Consider the following 20606-nt stretch of genomic DNA (forward strand, 5'->3'; position numbering starts at 1 on the left):
TGTCTATTGTAGAGACATCCTGCCCTTTCCAATGGAAGATTAGAGATTGTATGCTTGGATATCTTACACTCAAAATCCGAATTTTTTTCCACACCAAACTGGGACTCAATTTTCTAGTAAATGTGGAAGCAAACACGATCCAGGAATTTTTTTTTGCCTTTCTCTGAATTCTCCTTGCTTCAGCTTTGGCTTTTTTATATGCAATCAAATTGACTGTAGTTGGATATTTCCGAAATTCATTCCATGCACGATTTTGTTTTGTTTTTGCCATCACACATTCTACATTCCACCAAGAGTTGTACCGTGCCTATTTTGCCTTACTCATTTGAGGAATTGTTGCTTTTGAAGCTTCTAACAGTTGTTTATTGATATATATGACAGCATCATCTATTGGCAGGGGCACTGGGGTACGTGCGCTCCTGTCGTTTTTCGAAAAATATACCACAAATGTTTAAATTCTTTTTAGCTACAAAAAGGTGTTTTTTTTTTTTTTGTTTTTTTTTTCATTGTTAACACAGGATTTTATCTATTTTTGCATTGTGGCTCAGCTATTTTCAATTGACTACAGTTAGCAACACTGATGTTAATGTGATTGCCATTCTAGTGCACAAATTGGTGCCCCCCCTGTCATTTTTTTCTGGATCTGCCACTGGCAAGGTTTCTATTAATTGATTATCCAGCTTGATTAATTGCATATATTTATTCCAATTAGCTTTTTTAAATTCCATAACATTCTTGTTTCATCTATAAGAGTCAATTGTGTCTGTATGGAACATGCTATTAGAAAATGATCACTGTTGTAAGGACCCTTTAATACATACCATTCTATACTGGGATAAATTGATGGAGAACAGATTATCAAGTCTATTGCAGAAGTGATGCATGTAGCCAAGCTGATATGAGTGTGAGATCCAGTGTTCAGTAAATTCAGGTGTTGATCTTCTAAGAAAGTTTCGATTAAGTTACCTCTACCATCCATGTGAGAAGATCCCCACAAATGATGATGGGCATTCATATCTCCTGTGAGGCATAGGAAGGTCGAAGCTGTATAGTAAGATTGTTTAATTCCAATCTGGAGAGAGGAAGATTTGGTGGAAGATAAAGGGATGTGATTGTGATAAAAATTCCAATGGCTATTCTCACTGCTACTGCTTCTAAATTGGTTTTTAATGTTATTTGCCTAGCTAGCATATTTGAATTCACCAAAATTGTCACACCTCCTTTGGCAGTTGTATTATCAATTCTGTCTCTCTGGAAAAGTGTACAGTTTTGAAATTTGGTGAAGATTGTAGGGTTAGATGAGTTTCCTGAAAGTAAATGCAGACTGGGTTTATACTGATGAATAATATCTTTTATTTCATCCTATTTTCCATGTAAACCATGACAATTCCATTGTATAATATTATGCTGCATTACTTAGGTTTCAAAACTACTTGTTGAATCTGACTGCTTTTTTTTTTTTTTTTTTTTTTTGTCCTCGCTTTTTCCCATTATATATGGGGTCAACCCATATTATTGTTTCGGCATGCAATTTTTACGGCCGGATGCCCTTCCTGATGCCAATCCTCACCCTTTATCTGGGCTGGGGATATGCGGTGATCATTCCCTGACCTTCCGCATCCTCCGTATTTGGTGATCATGGGCTCGAACCCCGGTCTAATCAAGAAGCATGTGCTACGCACTACTGCTCCTGCCCACCTGGCTATGGAGGCACCTTGTTGAATCTGACAGCGCTTTTGCGTTTTTTTTTTTTTTTTATCATATTTAGATCTGTCTTTCTCCAGATAATTAGGATGGGGTGCATCAATATCTTCTGCAGGGTGAAGTTCTAGTACATTTTCTGCCTGTTCATCAGTATCCATTTCGTCTACATTTGTATGTTTTTGCTTAAAATGTTTACTAGATGGTGTCTTCTTTGTTTTTGAAAATGTCAATTCTGATTTCTGCTTTTCAGGCACAGATATATCCTGCTTTATATCACTAGATGTTTCATGTGAAGTTGTTTTCAAGTCTATAGTTTGATTTGGAGGTACTGTCACCTCCGTTTGAGTGGTTATAGCTTGCTTTAGTTTCACTGCTGAAGCATAGGAGTGTAAAGGTTTGGTAGCAAGTATCTGTTTTCTTGCCTTGGGATAAGACACTTACCATATTTCCCCATGTATAAGACGCACCTTAATTTTGGGGCCCGAAATTTGAAAAAAAAAATGTATTACATAAAGTTATTGAACTCAAGTTTTATTCATTATAAAATTCATACAACTCCTCATTACTGTCAAAACTCCCATCCATTAGCTTGTCCTCATCTGTGTCTGATGACAAATCACTGTCTTCATATATTGCCTTGTCCTCAGTTCCATCTATGGCATTTGAAATGCCACACTTCTTAAATGACTTGACAACGATCTCAATCTTGATATTATCCTAGGATCTTTTCACCCAGGTACAAACTTCTCCTATAGTTGGTTTCTTCACTCTTCCTGTTGGTGTCAAATTGTCCCCAGAAGACTTCATCCATTGGTTCCATTCGTCTCTCATGGCAGCTTTGAAGGGTTTGTTAATGCTGACGTCAAGTGGTTGGAGCTGGGATGTCAAGCCTCCGGGTATGACAGCAAGTTCTGTTTTTTGCTCTGCAGCAATCTTCTTTGTATTTTTTGTTATATGTGCCCTGAACTGATCAAGCACCAATAGGGCAGGTTTGCATAAGAGCCAACCTGGTCTCCTGCTCCAAACTTTCTCAAACCAGATATTCATCCCATCCTGATCCATCCAACCCTTGTCTTGAACGTGGACAATCACTACTCGAGGAATGTCTTCTTTTGGCATTGTTTTGCATTTGAAAATCAGCATAGGAGGCAGCTTGGTTCCGTCGGCACAACAAGCTAGAACAACTGTATAATGGCTCTTTTCATGTCCACTTTTCTTCACAGTTACAGTTTTCACCCCTTCTTATCAACAGTTCTATTACTTGGAACATCAAATTGAAGGGGGACTTTGTCCATATTTGCAATCTGTCCCAACTCAAACTGATGTGTCTTCTGACATTGAATGACAAAACGATGAAATTCAAGAACCTTGTGCTCATAGCTTTCAGGCATCTTTTGGGCAAGTCTGGTGTGTGTACGCATGCTTTGTCCATTCCGTTTCATGAACCTGAAGCACCAATTGTGTCCTCCTTTGAAATCAGTAACTTCTTTTTCATCAGCAATTCTTCTTGCCTCATGCTGAACCATCATGGTGGACACAGGAATTCCAAATGCCCTTTGCTCTTCAATCCATATCTTCAATCCCTCTCTAAATCAGGCCATTTTGCTGACTTGCCTCTCATGGCCTTCTTCTGCCGTGGCGTTTTCAGTAGGGTATCTTCTTCCTGTAGCCAGTCTTGGATTGTTTTCTCAGTTGGACGAGGACCAAACTTACATTCAGCAGCATGATTTCCATTCACTTTTGCAAACTGGATCCCTTTTAACTTGAATTCAGCACTTACGAAAATCTTTTCCGAGCCATTTCTGGGCAGAACGTGACAAAATGTAACCTAATATACCGGAAACAAGTGTGAAACAATGAGCGCAAAGACAACAAGCACGAAAAACACTTGCAACAAAGACAAAGACAACAAGCACTTGCATTTCCCGACCTTCCCCTCCGCGGGGAAGGTCGGGAAATGCAAGTAAAAAAATCTACAACCACTGTATAAGACGCACCCAGTTTTTAGACTCCAAATTTTTCGAAAAAGGTTGCGTCTTATATGTGGGGAAATACGGTAATTTTCTATCTTGTATTTCTGTATTTGTTTTCCCAATACCACATTTCACGTCTTTAAGAAAGCAGGGTGATTTCCGTGACAGTTTGGACAGAGTGGTGAAGTGGAGGTGCAGTTTCCTTGATCGTGTTCTTTTGATCCACAGAGTGGACAGATGGGATCACTCCAACATGTCGCCTGAGAGTGTCCATATTGCTGACAGTTTTAACACCTTATTGGATTTGGTATATATGGATGGATTTTGCAGTTTAAATATCCTACTTTAACTGAATGGGGAAGAGAAGGATTGTTAAAGGTAAGAATAACAGATCACGTTGGAATGCCATCTTTCTTTATCATTATCCTCCTAATTGTTGATCTTTTATTCTTCTAGCAGCTCTTCCTCTGACACCAATTAAAAGGTCCCATTCTGTAATAACACCCTTTGATGTATTCAGGGAGTTATGAGGGGTTATTTCAACTGATAGCCCTGCAAAGGTCTTTGTTTTAAGCAATTTCTCAGACTGATGACTCAGTGAGGTTTCTACTAAGAGAGCACCTGATCATAGTCGTTTGTATCATTTTTGGTGAGCCAATCATGGACTCTAGAGCCTTCTGAACTAAGAATGGTGATAGTTTCCCAATGTTGTTAAGGTTGTTAAGAGTTGTGTTGTGGAATGTATCACCAAGTAGAAAGGAACATTAGGCTGAAGAGCTCTGATTTTCATTCTTTTAGCCTGAGACATGTTCAGCTGTGTGTCATCACTTATATTGGAGCTAACTTTCTCCATTCTTAACTTGTTAGTTTGGCCCATTTTTAAACTCCTTTTAGTCCTGGGTGAGGTCTTTTCACCTAGGTTCAGCCCCGCCACGGGGAGACAGGAGTAGTGCCACCAAGTGACCAAGTGAGTAAATAGAGGGTTAGTAAATAGAAAAAAAAAGAAAGGTTACTTTTCTTTCTGGAAACTTCTTCCCTATGCTTTGAGAAAGAAACTTCTTATTATATATAGAAAAACGTCTGAACTCAAACGAAAAATTTGCCTCTCTAATGTAATTGCAGTAGAAGTCGCGGGGAAGGTCGCTTGGCCTCAAGATTTACTTGGCACCCGGGGCCATATGTTTTAAGTAAAATAATAAAAGAAGTTCCAAAGTTAAATATTCACAAATGAATATTCTCTAATAATTGCTATTATATGATTATTAAAATCCTGTTTTACTGCTAATGAATGGCTTGCACCACCACAAGATGGAAATTGAAAATTAGCTCACATATGATGGAATATTTTACAACCAAGGATTGCTTAAAATGGTGTTATGTTTCCTTGAAGAACACAATCTAAAATCCAAAAGGCTCTTCCAAGGTAGGATAAAACCTTTTTTATTCTTCTTATATCTGCTACGTGAAAAGTGTATGAAATCACAAGGAACTGTATGAGAAGTGTATGAAATCACACTTGTGCTGCACCAGCCAAAAAAAATTCCCGAGTTACTCTGAGAGAGAGAGAGAGAGAGAGAGAGAGAAGTAGAAAGGAATCACCAAGAAAGACAAGAATGATGATATCCAGCTCGAGGGCCTGGGTGTGCCAAGCCCATACTCATCAGATGTGAACCCCTGGGGTTAGTCAATTATCTGATATATTGCACCTTTCTGATGTTAACAATTGGAAAATGAATGATTCAAATGGACAGCTTTCCCAATGGGGAAGGTTGTTGGTGCTTGTAACATTTATGGCGGCATTAAATGACAGATTAAAATCACTTATACATAATATCTGGTCCTGATAGTTAACAACAAATAAAAATCAAAGACTAAAATTTTGAAACACATGATTAATCATCGGAAGATGATATGCTACCACTGTAATAATAGAAATATAACAGAAACTAACTTGAAGCAGTAACAGTTTCAAAAAATTCAGTGCACTGAGAATAAGTCTTGATAATTTTCCATTTTTTTTTTTTTTTTCTATGAATAGGGAAACTCTCTCATCTTTCCTCTCCACTCTAAAGGCCAAAATAACATGGAAATCAAAATTATCTGTAAATGATTGTAAATCCTGTACTTTGAAAGTCACATTCTGTAACAGTAAGGAAGTTAAATCATACTGATTTAACAATAGAACCTGTATTAATTCAGATTTTTATTTTTAATACTTCTAATATTCTGCATGAATAAATTACAGTCTCTTAAAGATAGACTTAAAATTTCATTAAAACTGTTTGATGTTTGGCAAGTCAAATTTTATGGAGTTTTGGCAGGTCTAATTCTATCATTTATTTCTATGAGCATATCTGATTCTTCAAAGAATTTTTAAGGACTTGAGTTTAAAGTATACTTTCTCTGAAACACTGTTAGAAAATGAAAAGCTAATATCATTGCAGGTTTGGAATAGCATAATATAAATATAATATGCTAACAAGCACTTAGAATATATGCAAATGTAATGACATCAACAGCTGGACAATAGTAATGATGGACAAGCAAGTCTGAGAACAGTATAAATAGAAAAGCAAACAAAGTAGGTTTTTTTTTTTTTTTTTTTTAATGACTGATGCTATATAAGATTGCTTCCCTGCCTTCTACCAATTCTACTGCATGGTGGCAAGTATATGGGGAATTGATTTTTTTTAAAATATATGATTACATAAATTGAGGAGAGTTTCTAATAATTTTTGACTTATATGTAGTAGTACAGGCATGTGATACAAGAAAGCAAGCTTACGAACCATCAGCCAAAAAAAAAAAAAAAAGAAAGAAAAAGAAATCATTTCACCCATCCATTCCCTCTAAAGGTTTGACCTGTTCTTCCTTGAATTTATTTAAGCTATCATGTTTCACAACAGATTTGTTCCAGCAATCAACTATCCACTGGCTACAGGCAAATTTCCACACATCTATTCTACAACTGTCTTTTCTCAATTTGAATTTATGCCCATTCAGGTTTGTAATCTGAGCAAGAGGAAGAATCCCATCAGAATTGAGCCTGCTCAACCCCATTCAAGGCCCTATAGATCTCAATCAGATCACCTCACAGGTACCTAGTATCCAGCTGCTGCAACTTGCAGGACTTAAGCCTTTCTTTGTAAGCATACTCCTTTGTTCTTCTCACTAATCTTGTTGTCCTTCTCTGTACTCATTCTAGCAACTCTACATTCTTCCTAAAATAAGGCGTCTGCACCTGTACGCAGTACTCAAGGTGTGGCCTGACCATTGCCTTATACAAAGGAATAATCACCTCCTTGTCTCTGCTACAAAAATTCCTATATATCACTGACAAAACTCCATGACCTGCTCTGGCAGCTCATCTGCATGCTCAGGGAACTTCATATCTGACTGCCCAATTAGCCCCAGGTCTTTTTCATTCTCCACCTTCCTGAGTGTAGTACCATACAGTTGGTATGTTTCTCTTAGGTTACTACTACCCATATGCAATGTCAATGTTGAACTTCAGTTGCCACTTCTCAGCCCATCTGCCTAATTAGCAGATGGGCTGAGAAGTTGGCTTACTAATGTCATTACTGTCATTAGTAAGCCAACCTAAGTATCATCAGCAAACTTGGATATTAAGCCTGATATATGTTCATCAATATCATTGATCAATAAAGAAAACAACAGGGCCCAACACTGAACACTGGGGGACTCCACTAATAACATTAGTCCACGAAGAGCAGCATCTACTGATTACCACTCAGCCACCCTTTTATCCATTGTAGCAACTTGCGCTTAATACCATACTGCTCCAAATTATACAGTAGTCTTACATGTGCAACAGCATCAAAAGCTTTCCTGAAATCCAAGTATATATCAAAATTATTTTTTGCATCCAGTTTCAGGCGCCTCTGTAGCCAGGTGGGAAGGAGCAGCAGTGCGTAGCACACGCTTCTTGATTAGCCTGGGGTTCGAGCCCATGATCCACCAAATACGGAGGATGCAGAAAGGTCAGGGAATGACCACCGCATATCCCCGGAGCTATATGGCCTTAGTTGCTAATGCTCCAAATAACAACAACTGCGTTATTATGGTTGTAATTAGTGTTATTATTAGACGCATCCAGTTTCTTTGTAACCACATTATAGAATCCAATCAAATTTGTGAGACAAGACTTTCCCTTAACAAACCCATGCTGTGTCTGAATTATTACAGCAGTCTTGTCTAGATGATCCTGCAATACTTCTTTAACCAGTGACTGCATTATTTTCCTTGGAACAGAAGTTAAACTAACAGGTCTGTAATTACTTGTGTCACCCTTTGATTCCCCAAAGGGGGATCAAAGGGTGATATGTTGGATATCTCCAGTCCGTGGGGACTTCTCTTGAGTCCAAGGATGCTCTCATAGTTATGGCTAAGGGTTTGCTTACTTCCTTTTCCACCTCTTTAAATATAACTGGATAGATTCCATCCACCCTAGGTCTTTTCTTATGTTTATCTTCAACAATTTCTCCTCCACTTTGCTCTCAGTTATTACAAAATTATTAAGCTCCCTGTTAGAGTTTAATAAGCTTCTGTCTGCCACTTACCACAGAATTCCTCATGTGTGAATGTAGATGCAAAATACTCATTCAGTTTGTCAGCTATCTGAGCAGGATCATCAACAGTCGAACCATCGATATGAAGAGGACCAATCTGATTCATCCCCTTCCTTCTAGAGTTTATATAAGTAAAGAAGTCCTTGCTGTTTTTCTTAGCATCCTTTGTCAAAGATTTCTCATAATCTGCCTTGGCCTGCCTAAACTATTTTTTGTGACTTGGTTACAGACCCGCTTATATCTATCATAGGCTTTCGTGTCACCTGTTAATTTATATGCATCCCATGCATTTTTCTTCTGTGCCAGAAGTCTCATTAGTCCATTTAGGCCTAAACCTTGAACAGTATTTCTTAATAGGTATGTAAAAATCTTTATGATGTTTGTTCCTATTATAAAGTATGTTATTTGATCAAAATATATTAATTATGTGAAGTGACCCATGTAATTAATTTATTGGGAGTGGCTAAGTTATATGATTCTTTTTGATGCTGAAATGAGTCTAATTTTTCCCAATATTTATTTTGTTGTTCACAAAGTTTGAGCAGGACATACCTGAGGATATTTTCGAACTGGATTTAAGAACTGGAACATCTAGAACTGGATTCAAGGTGCCTTCCAAGCATGTCTTTTGGTGTATCAAGCTCATAGCTCTTTTATATTGTTAAGGTTTTCTGTAGTAGGGTATCAGTGAAAACAATCCACCAAAATTTCGAGTGGGATTGAAAATGAGAGCTTCTAGGCGTGAGATAAGTTACTTGATGATTTGTATGTCTATGTCTGTCATCCAGCAAAAAACATTTCTCTTTTTTCGTCTTTTCTATTTTCTAGCAAGGTATCCTATTGGCCTCTTATGAATGTGGTGATTATAAGATAATAATCAACACTGAGTTGCTTTAACTCTATCCAGCACACAAACTTTTTTGTTTTATCTTTACATGATAAGTTTATTCTTGATTTAATCTAATTTATTAGTTTTTACACTAATTCTTCAGAACAGAAAACTGTGGTGATAAATTCATTACTTTTCCTCTTTTGTAGAACTTTGCAAAACATAGAATTAATCTCCAGTTCATGTTAAAAAAATCTAGTTTAATAATCTTACCTTCACAAATCTGCCTAGATCCTGGATAAAACCCTTGACGACAAGAACATTCAAAGCCTCCTACAGTGTTAGTGCATGTGCCATTACCACAAATATTGATGGTTATGCATTCATCAACATCTAGAAATACAATTATATTGATAAATAAATTCAAACTTCAAGTAATTGTTCAGCATTTTTTTAAGAATTATATCTTTAATACATCCTTACAAAACTTACCTAAACACCTATTACTAGAGGTATCCAACTTAAACCCTTCATCACATTTGCATCGGTAAGAACCATCTGTATTAACACAAATTCCATTTTCACAAAGGCTTGGATCCATCATACACTCATTAATGTCTGAAAACAAAATATTGCATCAATTAATTCAAAGTTGATTTTAGAACATATTCTAATTAAAAATTATTCTAGAATTAAGTTTGCTTTTTTTTATATGCATCTATTAATTATTTATTATATATTATTACTTTAGAGAGAATTTTTAAATAATTCTGATTTAAAAGCATAATTTGAATATTTCTGATTTTAAAAGTATATTTTCAAATATTGATTATAAAGAGAACAAATGATTCTCCTCAAACTTCATCCATCAGAGGGCCAAGTTGCATTTAAAATGATAGCTACTGATTCCTTCTCAAAACAGAAAGAAACAGCTGCTTGTGTAAAGCACTAAACTGTTTGGTGAAATATTTTATGCTTTTTTGATTGTTGAATCATACCTGAGTAAAAAGGCCACAGCCTTTTTGCTCAGATATGACAGTGACTTCACAATATTGTTAAGTCTTTACATGGCTCTAATGTCACAACTGTGTTATTGAAAAATTCCAGTTGAATGAACATCTAAGCATTCCTGCATAAAACTGTGAAGAGTATAATAATAGTTAATGTTTCAGTCTCTATTGACTCAGATAAACTACATTTATTATTAATGATTTTTTAAAGCTACTGCATATCCTTTAGCTCCTCCATTTCAGATTAAGCTACCCCTTCTTGTGCTTTCTCACATTTTTCTAAAATTATAATTTGTAGTGACATAGCAAGGAAAAAACTGTCCCATCCATCATTTTGTTTCATTATGGAGAAATGGAATGTTAATCAATTCCAGATGGATCCATTGTTTGTAAAAATCTGTTCGATAGGGTATGCTGACAATTTCATATGGCTGGCAGCAGAAGAAACTCCCTGGCAAGAGGGCTGAAATAAGTGTTACAGCTGGAAGCTGTATCAAAGAAGTATATAAAACCTAGTCTGTATATTTTTGTACACTAGAAACCATGAAAAAATGCTGGAAGGAGAAAGCAAAGCAAAGCACTTTCTACAGTTACTCAATTTGAGAATGATTCTTTTGAACTTTTATGGCATAAAGGTGGAAATCGTGAAGGCAACAAAATTACAGCATCCAAACTGGACTGTCATAAGGTGTTTTGCACATTCTCTAAACTGAGAAGCAGAGGAGATAAGATGTGAATAATTTCATATTCACATCTTAATTCTGACATAAAAGCACTTCATCCAGGATTGCTATACCACCCTTGCCAGTTCTATCAAGTGGGGTATTTAACTGAAGTGCGTTCTTCTATCATTGGATATTCAATAAGGTGAAGGAAATATTTTTCACTTTGAAGCGAGTGATTCTGTTTGCATTACAGATGCTTGAAATATAAACTCAAATTTAATGGAATGCCAAAACCTAGTTATTATGCATACTTATTATTCCTAATTAGCCAATGGCATCAAAATTCTTGTGATATGGGGTAATTCCTTCCACGATTCTTTAGTTACTCTGAATACAGTCCACAACAGTTGAAATAAGAACAAATAAGACAATCAGTAAGTAAGGCAGTAAGAGGTGAATATGGAACTAAATGCAAGAAAATATGGAGTAGGTCATTTCTAACAATAAGAAGACAGCGTCAATCAGAAAATATTTGGATGATAATGATAAGAGTGCAATTCTTCCTTCATATATGCACTGCCATTAATGGAATCTTGCTAAAAATATGTCTGATAGTATCTGTTAATGATGAAAGCTCGTTCTCTGCTTATAAACTAATTCTCTCTCTCTCTCTCTGGCAAAAAGCACAAGTTGACTTCTAACAACACAGAAAAATTGTAGTATGTTGTTGTAATAATAACACATAAGTTAATTTTAGTTTCTTGTAATATTTAATTTTTTCTCGAACTAAGGTTTGCTGGTCTAGTGCCAGCAAAGCATTATTTTCATGATTTTCATGAAAATACAATATTTTCATATTGTACGATTTTCATTTAAATACAATATAATCGATTATATTGTATTTAATATAATCAAAATTATTTAATATTACAATACAATACAATATAATTGTATTGTATTGTAATATAAATATAATATGATTGAGAATACTACACTAAACAAATATACCTAAATGCAGGAATAACACTATTCAAATTCACCAGCAATAATGCATACTAGCCTATCAAAATTAATGTTATATGTATTACGCAATGCATACTAGCCTATCAAGTTCATGTTATATGTATTTTTTTTCGATTTGGTAGTTGTTGGCGCATCGGCTTCTGTGGCCATATTGCACCTCCCAAGGTTTTTGCAGTACTTTGATCCAAGCCCGAGGCAGGAATCGAACCCGCGACCTTTGGGTTGCCGGGCAGGTATACTTTACCCACTCGGCTAGCCCGGTCGGCGTTATATGTATTACACAATGCATACTAGCCTATCAAGTTTAGGTTATATGTATTACACAATGCATATTAGCCTATCAAGTTTATGTTATATGTATTACACAATGCATATTAGCCTATCAAGTTTATATTATATGTATTACTGCTCAGAATCAAGTTTATATTATATGTATTATTATTAGCATTAGTAGAGACATATGATGCAAGAAAGCAAGCTTATACACATCAGCCAAAAGAAAAAAAAAAAAAAAAATTCCCATTTCACCCAACCATTTGCTCCAAAAATTTTTCCACTTCTTCTTTGAATTTATTTAAACTATCAACTTCCACAATGATAGACAGAAGTTCGTTCCAGCAATAAACTACCCGCTGACTAAAGGCAAATTTCCGAAAATCTATTCAACAACTGTCATTCCTCAATTTCAGTTTATGCCCCCTCAGGTTTGTAATCTGAGCAAGAGGAAGAATCCCATCAGCATTGAGCCTGCTCAATCCATTCAAGACCTTATACACCACAATCAGATCACCTCGCAGGTGCCTAGTCTCCAGAAGATGCAATTTGCAGAACTTAAGCCTTTCTTCGTAAGAACACCCCTTTGTTCCCCTCACCAGTCTTGTTGCCCTTCTCTGTACTCATTCTAGCAACTCTACATCCTTCCTAAAATGAGGCCTCCAGACCTGTATGCAGTACTCGAGGCGTGGCCTGACCTGACCATTGCCTCATTCAAGGGGACAATCACCTCCTTATCCCAGCTAGAAAAATTCCTCTATATCATTGGCAACTCCCCATGACCTGCTCTGACAGCATGTCAGCACTGCTCAGAAAATTTCATACCTGACTACACAATTACCCCCAAGTCGCTTTCATTCTCCACTACCTGAGTGTAACACTACCCAGTTGGTACATTTCTCCGGGGTTACTGCTACCCATATGCAGTACTTTGCATTTGTCAATGTTAAATTTCAGTTGCCACTTCTCAGCCCATCTGCTTAACTTTTCCAGATCCTGTTGCAGCAGCATACTGTTATTAACAACCCTGCTAACATTTGTATCATCTGCAAACTTGACATTAAGCTTGATATACCTTTATCAATATCGTTGATAAATATGCAAAACAACAATGAACCCAACAATGAACCCTGGGGGGGACACCACTCCCCTAATAACATTAGTCCACAAAGAGCAGTGTCCATTGATAACCACTCTCTGTCTTCTTCCACTCAACCATCCTTTTATCCATTGTAGCCACTTGCCCTTAATGCCATACTTCTCCGATTTGTACAGTAGTCTTCCATGTGCAACAGTGTCAAAAGCTTTCCTGAAATCGAAGTATATGATATCAAAATTAATTTTTGCATCCAGTTCATTTGTGACCACATCATAATATTCAATCAAATTGGTCAGACAAGACTTCCCCTTAACAACCTTATGCTGTGTCTGATTTATTACTACAGTCTTGTCTAGATGATTTTGCAATGCTTCTTTAACCAGTGACTCCAATATTTTTCCTGGAACAGAAGTCAAACTAAAATTGGAGATACATTTGCACATCTCCAGCCTATTTTAACTTCAATAATTTCTTCTCCACTTTTCTCTCAAATATTATAACATCATTTAACTCCCTGTTACAGTTTGATAAACATCTGGCCATCTCCTCCTTGAATAACTGTTCATGTGTGAATGTAGATGCAAAATACTCATTTAGTTTGGCAGCTATCTGATATTATGCTATATCACTTTACAAACTTATAATGTTTGTAAAGTTATAAGTTTATTATAATAGATAGTAAAATTATCTAACTAATGCAAACCTATATGATTTGAGCTATCGAGATATCTATTTACCACAATAAAAACACTAGACTTCCCCTACAATGCACTACAGTATAAGTTACGATATTCGCACCAGATCACTGATGTAATGACTTACAAAATCTCTAGATGAATTTAAAAATAAGCTAATGATGTGAATAAGAATATTAAACTATTTATTAAAGACTATTTAATATGTTAATTAAGTCAAAAAGATGGCAATATTTTCCAAAAAACTCATCATTCCCAGGAGCTGAAAATTCTTTGACTTTGCAGTTTGCATTCTCCCTATAATACTGGATAATCAAGTCAAAATAAAAACCAATTAATATTTATAAGCAGTTATGTTCAAAGCTGTTATTCAAATTCACCAGTTATGTAGCGATAACGCATACTAGCCTATCAAAATTAATGTTATATGTATTATGCAATGCATACTAGCCCATTACGTTTTCAAAATGTCATGAAGAAACTCACTCCGGAGAGCCGAATACTAACAAAAAAATCATGGCTCAGGTACCAGACAACTTTTTCAGAAAAAAGTTGAGACAAAACCAATACACCCGATCCATAAACTTAATTGATCTTGATCACTGAAGTCATGACTGTAAGCACAATACACCTCAGGCTAAATAATCCATAAGTTTTTTCTATAATAATTATAACAATAAATTACATAATAAATCTAGCAAATCAATTAATCAATACAGACTCAAATTATGTAACAAACTTACCTTCCATTAAGCCATTATGTTTTGTATAGCCAAAACCATCTGGGCAAAGAATTCTAAAGCTTCCTATAAGGATAATATATGTATATTACACAACGATTGGAATTATATCAACCAGTTGTAAATAAGTTTTGGAATTCATCATCACTGCTTAAACATAAACATCTCTTTATACTTTTCGTGATTAATTTACAAGTTTCTACTGTAGTTACATTGTACTGGTGTAACTACAGTAGAACCATGTAAATCTGGTACATTCATATGGAATGCTTACTAGAAATTTTCTCAAACATTTATTCTATGTTCAAAACAAATACAATAAGAAATAAAAAACACTATAGTTGCGATTGTAAATTAAATATGACTAAAGTAATGTTTGCAATAGCTTTCAAAAACATTTCCCAATTCAATCAAAGCCATGCTACAATATGACTGTATAATTTACTGATAATCAAACTCTGTGATATATGTATAGTAGCTATATACAACAAACAAGGCATGGAAGTTGGATTGAACATCAGAAAATTCTGCTTCTGTTTGTAACAGCAAAGTTTCCTACAGTCATAGGTATACATAATTTTCATTTATGTGTGACATTATAAAATAACACCTTAGATGGAAAATCTGAAACTCACATTGTAAACTGCATTATGTGCATCTAAAAATGACAGGAAGTGAATGGAGACTCATAGAAAATTATTTTTATTCATCTCATTAAGGAAACAGAGGAGAAAATATTGTATATGGTATCATTACATAATATAATGAATGTAATAATAATATAATTATTACATTATTAATAAATGTAGCAACAGCAGCTCCATACATGAAAAAAACAATGTTTGCACGATTTCCTGCCAGAGCAGCTATGATACAAAATGCATTGGAATCACAACAAGAAGAACACATGGTTCATCCAGCATCTCTTAACATGTGCATATTTTCACAAATAGTTTATTTAATTACAATCAAACTGAGTATTGCAGGAGACTCTGCTGAAATTGTAATATCAGTTTTTAAATTAAAGTAGATGTGAAAATGGGAGGTTAGAGTAGTTATTATGCTGGATGAACTTTACCTGACTTCTTGGCCTACAGGAAGTCAGGTAATGGAAAGTTGAAAAATAAAATAGGAATGAGTTTGAAGCATAAAGTTAAAAAAACGAAAGATATTAAGAAATATTAGTATTAGCACTAGTAAATGATGCAAGAAAGCAAGCTTATAGGGCATCAGCCAAAATAAAAAAAAACAAAACTTCATCAACTGTCTATCCCCTTGAACAGTTTCTCTAATTCTGCCTTTAAATTTATTCAAACTACCCTCACTGTCTTTACATCTTCTTCTGATGACTAGAAATGTTTTTCTCACAGCTCCTTCTATAACTTTGGAAATAAAAAAATCAAAAAAAATCACAGGGTGCAAAGTCAGGACTGTAGGGTAGATGAGGAACAGATTTCACAATGCTGGTTAAGTACTCTATGACAATACGAGCAATGTGAAGTCTCACATTGTCATGATGCAGCATCCACCACCTGTGTGCATTTGTGGTCACTTGTGATAAATGAGCAATGTGAGGTCTCACATTGTCATGATGCAGCAACCCATCTATGTGCAAATGTGGTTGTTTGCAATGAATGTGATCCTGTGAAGTGTGCAGAACAGTTCTGTAGTAGGGTTCTGTAACAGTCATATCAAATGGCACAACAAACTGGTAAACCATTCCTTGAATATCAAAAACAGAAATGACCATAACCTTTCTTGCAGAAACCACAACTTTTGCTTTTTTTAGTGTTTGTGATGATGTAAACTTCTAAACTGAGCTTTGTTGCTTACTCTCTGGGTCAAAATGATGAAGCCATGTCTCATCTGCCATTATCACCTTGTGCAGAACCTCACCATCTTCAGTAACCACCCATTGGAGCTTCTGACAAACCTCTGCAAACCTGCTGTTTTCAGGTGTGAGTCATCTTGGAACCTAGCATGCACAAACATGTCTCATATTAAAATGCTCATAGAGAATATTACGCATGGTTCCTACTGTTACTCTCAACATCTCTGCCAGTTGCCTTACTGTTATACGATGATCATTTCACTGTTATACAATGATCATTTCTCATAATTACAGAAGCAGTTTTCACAGTTTTTGTGGTGACAGCAGTGGTTGGAGCTCCAGGGCTGCCATTTGTGACTGAATCAGGTACATCTTAAACATTCTAAACCACCTGCAAACTGTGCTATATGGAAGCAAAGATTCACCATAAGTTTTTTTAACATTTCACATGCTTCAGTTGATGTTTTCTTGAGAAAGAAAGAAACAAACAAAATCTGAGAGCAACATACTGTTTCTTGTACTCTTACTATCCTATAGGAGTTCAGGAGTGCAGCTTTCTGGAGTTCCACGTACGTATTCTCTGGCAGGCATAAACTTGATCAACCACCAAGGTCATACCATGAGCATGAATCAACTGCACAATTACTATATAATACAGCTTGGTTTGGTCTTAAATTATGTCTCAGCTAGAAATAGCAAAGCAGTATGGTTGTTCATGAAAAATTACGATTGTTCTTTATTGAACAGCCCTCATAATAATAATAACAATTATTATTACTACTATTATAATTATCATCATTTTCTCCTTTATGGGATTTTTTCCACCCAGTGACTGATACTGGTACCAAGTGCATGGGGTAGTTGGTTGTCTGGTTACAATTATTATTGTCATTACTTGGTCGAGGAACTCTTACTATCCTATAGGAGTTCAGGAGTGCAGCTTTCTGGAGTTCCACGTACATATTCTCTGGCAGGCTCTTTGGCACCATACTAGTGATTGACATGGTGATTGGAATGGTCATTTTGTTCAGTTATGCCACATTTCTTTGACTTCCTGTCCTAGGTATGTGTACCTCCTATGTTTTCCCTGTAGGTTTCCTGGAGGTTGCTGGCATTGGCACTGCTATGTCAATCAGGTAGGTAGCCTTTTCCTGATTGTTGATAAGGGTTATGTCTGGTGTGTCATGCAGGATTGTTTTGTCCATTATTATGGTACAATTGCCAAACTATGTGCTCACAAAATTATGCACAATGGACAAGTGTAATGGGCATACTTTACAGTTATTATTATTTTTTTTAAAACTTTTTCTCCTTTATTGAGATTTTTTCAATCTCATGACAGGTACGGTTATGAGGTGGTTGGTTGCATCAAGTTACTATTATTATTGTTATTATTTTTGGTTGAGGAACTCCCTCATTATCCTATTTGTGTTCAGAATAATGGCTTTCTGGAGGAATTTAATTACACTTCAATTAAACTCAAATTACAAAAGTATTCTGTTCACAGTTTAAGTCACAATTATTTGTCCTTAAATGTATGGCTTAAGGTAAATATTTCTGTATTTTATTATTTTTGAATTATTTTTCAATACACCGGGTATTTTAAAACTGCACAAAACAAATGCAGGCGCATATTCCACAGCTAAAATAAAAAAAGAAAAAGCATTCCTAAAATTGCATATCGCTAAAGGCTTTATTTCACAAATATCAAACATTAATCAAAAATTACCAACTTGTGTAAAAGCAAAACATTTTTATGCTAAAATTTATGTCATAAAAATATGACTGTAAAACGGGCTTTAAACAGTACACATGAATAGGGCTGAGAAGTGGCAACTGAAGTTTAACCTTAACAAATGCAAAGTACTGCATATGGATAGCAGTAACCCAAGAGAAATGTACCAACTGTGTGGTTTCTCTTGGGTTACTGCTACACATATGCAGTACTTTGCATTTGTTAATGTTAAACTTCAGTTGCCACTTCTCAGCCCTATTCATGTGTACTGCTTAAAGCCCGTTTTACACAGTCATATTTTTATGACATAAATTTTAACGTAAAAATGTTTTGCTTTTACACAATTTGGTAATTTGTGATTAATGTTCAATATTTGTAAAATAAAGCCTTTAGTGATATGCAATTTTAGGAATGCTTTTTCTTTTTTTTTTTTGGCTGTGGAATATGCGCCTGCATTTGTTTTGTTCAGTTTTAAAATACCCGGTGTACTGAAAAATAATTCAAAAATAATAAAATACAGAAATATTTACCTTAAGCCATACATATAAGGACAAATAATTGTGACTTAAACTGTGAACAGAATACTGTAATTTGAGTTTAATTGAAGTGTAATTAAATTCCTCCAGAAAGCTATTATTCTGAACACAAATAGGATAATGAGGGAGTTCCTCAACCAAAAATAATAACAATAATAATAGTAACTTGATGCAACCACCCCATACCGTACCTGTCATGAGATTGAAAAAATCTCAATAAAGGAGAAAAGGTTTTAAAAAAATAATAATAAGGGTAAAGTATGCCCGTTACACTTGTCCATTGTGCATAAACTAGTACCTAATGCTACTAGATTCTTATGGAGGTTCTTTGGCACCATGCCGGTGGTTGACGCAGTGATTGGGATTATTTGATTGATATGCCACATTTGTTTGACTTCCTGTCTTAGGTCTGTGTACCTCCTATCTGTTCCTTGTAGGTTTTCTGGAGGTTGCAGGTGTTCGGAACCACTATGCCAATTAGGTAGATAGCCCTTTCCTTCTTGTCAATGAGGGTTATGTCTGGTCTGTTGTGCAGGTTTGTTTTGTCTGTTATTATGGTATGGTCCCAGTATAGTTTGTGAGTAGGGGTCTCTAGTATAGCCCAAAGTTTGTAATTGTAATAGGATGCACTTTCTTTGATAAATTTGTAATTTTTGCACTAGACTGTGAAATATTATTCTGATGACCTGGTTGTGTCTGTGAGTGTACTCCATCTGGGTGATTACTCTACACCCTCATCCTACAGTAATAAGCTTGATTGTTTCTGGGGCCAGGTGGCATCATCAACATGTATCATCTATCACTCTGGGATCCTTGGCAATGTATTTCCAGTAGTACTTGGTGTTAACTACCTGGTCTTTCTTGGATGGCAAGCACGAAACCTTTGGTCTTGGGTAGAGCTGCCTGTTCGTGAATATGCACTGGAAGCCATCTCATCGAGGTGCCTTGATGGAGGTCACTGTAGTGTCTGCCATAGAATGCCTTCTTCTTCACCCATCTTTCTGTCTGTGTGAGCGTGGTCTCCTTGTTAAGGTTGAGTGCTGTTTGTCTATCTTTTTTATGGCTTGGTAGATTGGTGCTGTTTTCCTGGAAGTAATTATTCTACAGGTTCTTAATCACATTCTTCTCTTGTTCAATGAGGTCAGTCAATACCCTCCCTTCTTCTTTCCAGGCTATGGTTAGTCTCTTGATGGCTGATTTCAGGTGTTGTTTGTGGCTCTTGGTCATCATCATTAATTGGAGCAGAATGGTATTAAGGGTAAGTTGCTACAATGGATAAAAGGATGGTTAAGTGGGAGAAGACAGAGGGTGGTAATCAATGGGTGCTGCTCTTCTTGGACTAATGTTATTAGTGGAGTCCCACAGGGTTCGGTGTTAGGTCCACTGTTGTTTTGTATATTTATCAATGATATTGATAAAGGTACATCAGGCTTAATGTTGAAGTTCGCAGATGATACTAAGGTTGGCAGGGTTGTTAATGACAGTAATGGCAGTGTGCTACTGCAACAGGATCTAGATAATTTGGGCAGATGGGCTAAGAAGTGGCAACTAAAGTTTAACCTTGACAAATGCAAAGTACTGCATATGGGTAGAAGTAACCCCAGAGAAACGTACCAACTGTGTGGTACTACACTTAAGGTGGTAGAAAATGAAAAAGACCTGGGACTAATTGTGCAGTCAGATATAAAGTTTTCTGAGCAATGCAGACAGGCTGCCAGGGCAGGTCATGGGGTTTTGTCAATGATATATAGGAATTTTGCTAGCAGGGAAAAGGAGGTGATTATCCCTCTATATAAGGCAATGGTCAGGTCACGCCTTGAGTACTGCGTACAGGTCTGGAGGCCTCATTTTAGGAAGGATGTAGATTTACTTGAGCGCGTACAGAGAAGGGCAACAAGATTGGT

General features: G+C 36.0%; 1 protein-coding gene across 3 annotated transcripts in view; it reads right to left on the reverse strand.

Moving 5' to 3' along the window:
• Window positions 1–20606, reverse strand: part of LOC150080668 (fibrillin-2-like) — a 1460049-nt gene that overhangs the window by 298594 nt on the left and 1140849 nt on the right. For all 3 annotated transcript variants that reach the window (XM_090381969.1, XM_090381968.1, XM_090381967.1), the window contains exons 50-52: window positions 14604–14666; window positions 9588–9713; window positions 9369–9488 (exon numbers count right to left, since the gene is read on the reverse strand). In XM_090381969.1, the coding sequence (XP_090238095.1) occupies window positions 9369–9488; window positions 9588–9713; window positions 14604–14666 (309 nt within the window). The remainder of the gene's footprint in view (window positions 1–9368; window positions 9489–9587; window positions 9714–14603; window positions 14667–20606) is intronic.

The sequence above is a fragment of the Mastigoproctus giganteus genome, chromosome 9, assembly GCF_048544385.1.
Source record: "Mastigoproctus giganteus isolate SK-2022 chromosome 9, ASM4854438v1, whole genome shotgun sequence".
Lineage (NCBI taxonomy): Eukaryota > Metazoa > Arthropoda > Arachnida > Uropygi > Thelyphonidae > Mastigoproctus > Mastigoproctus giganteus.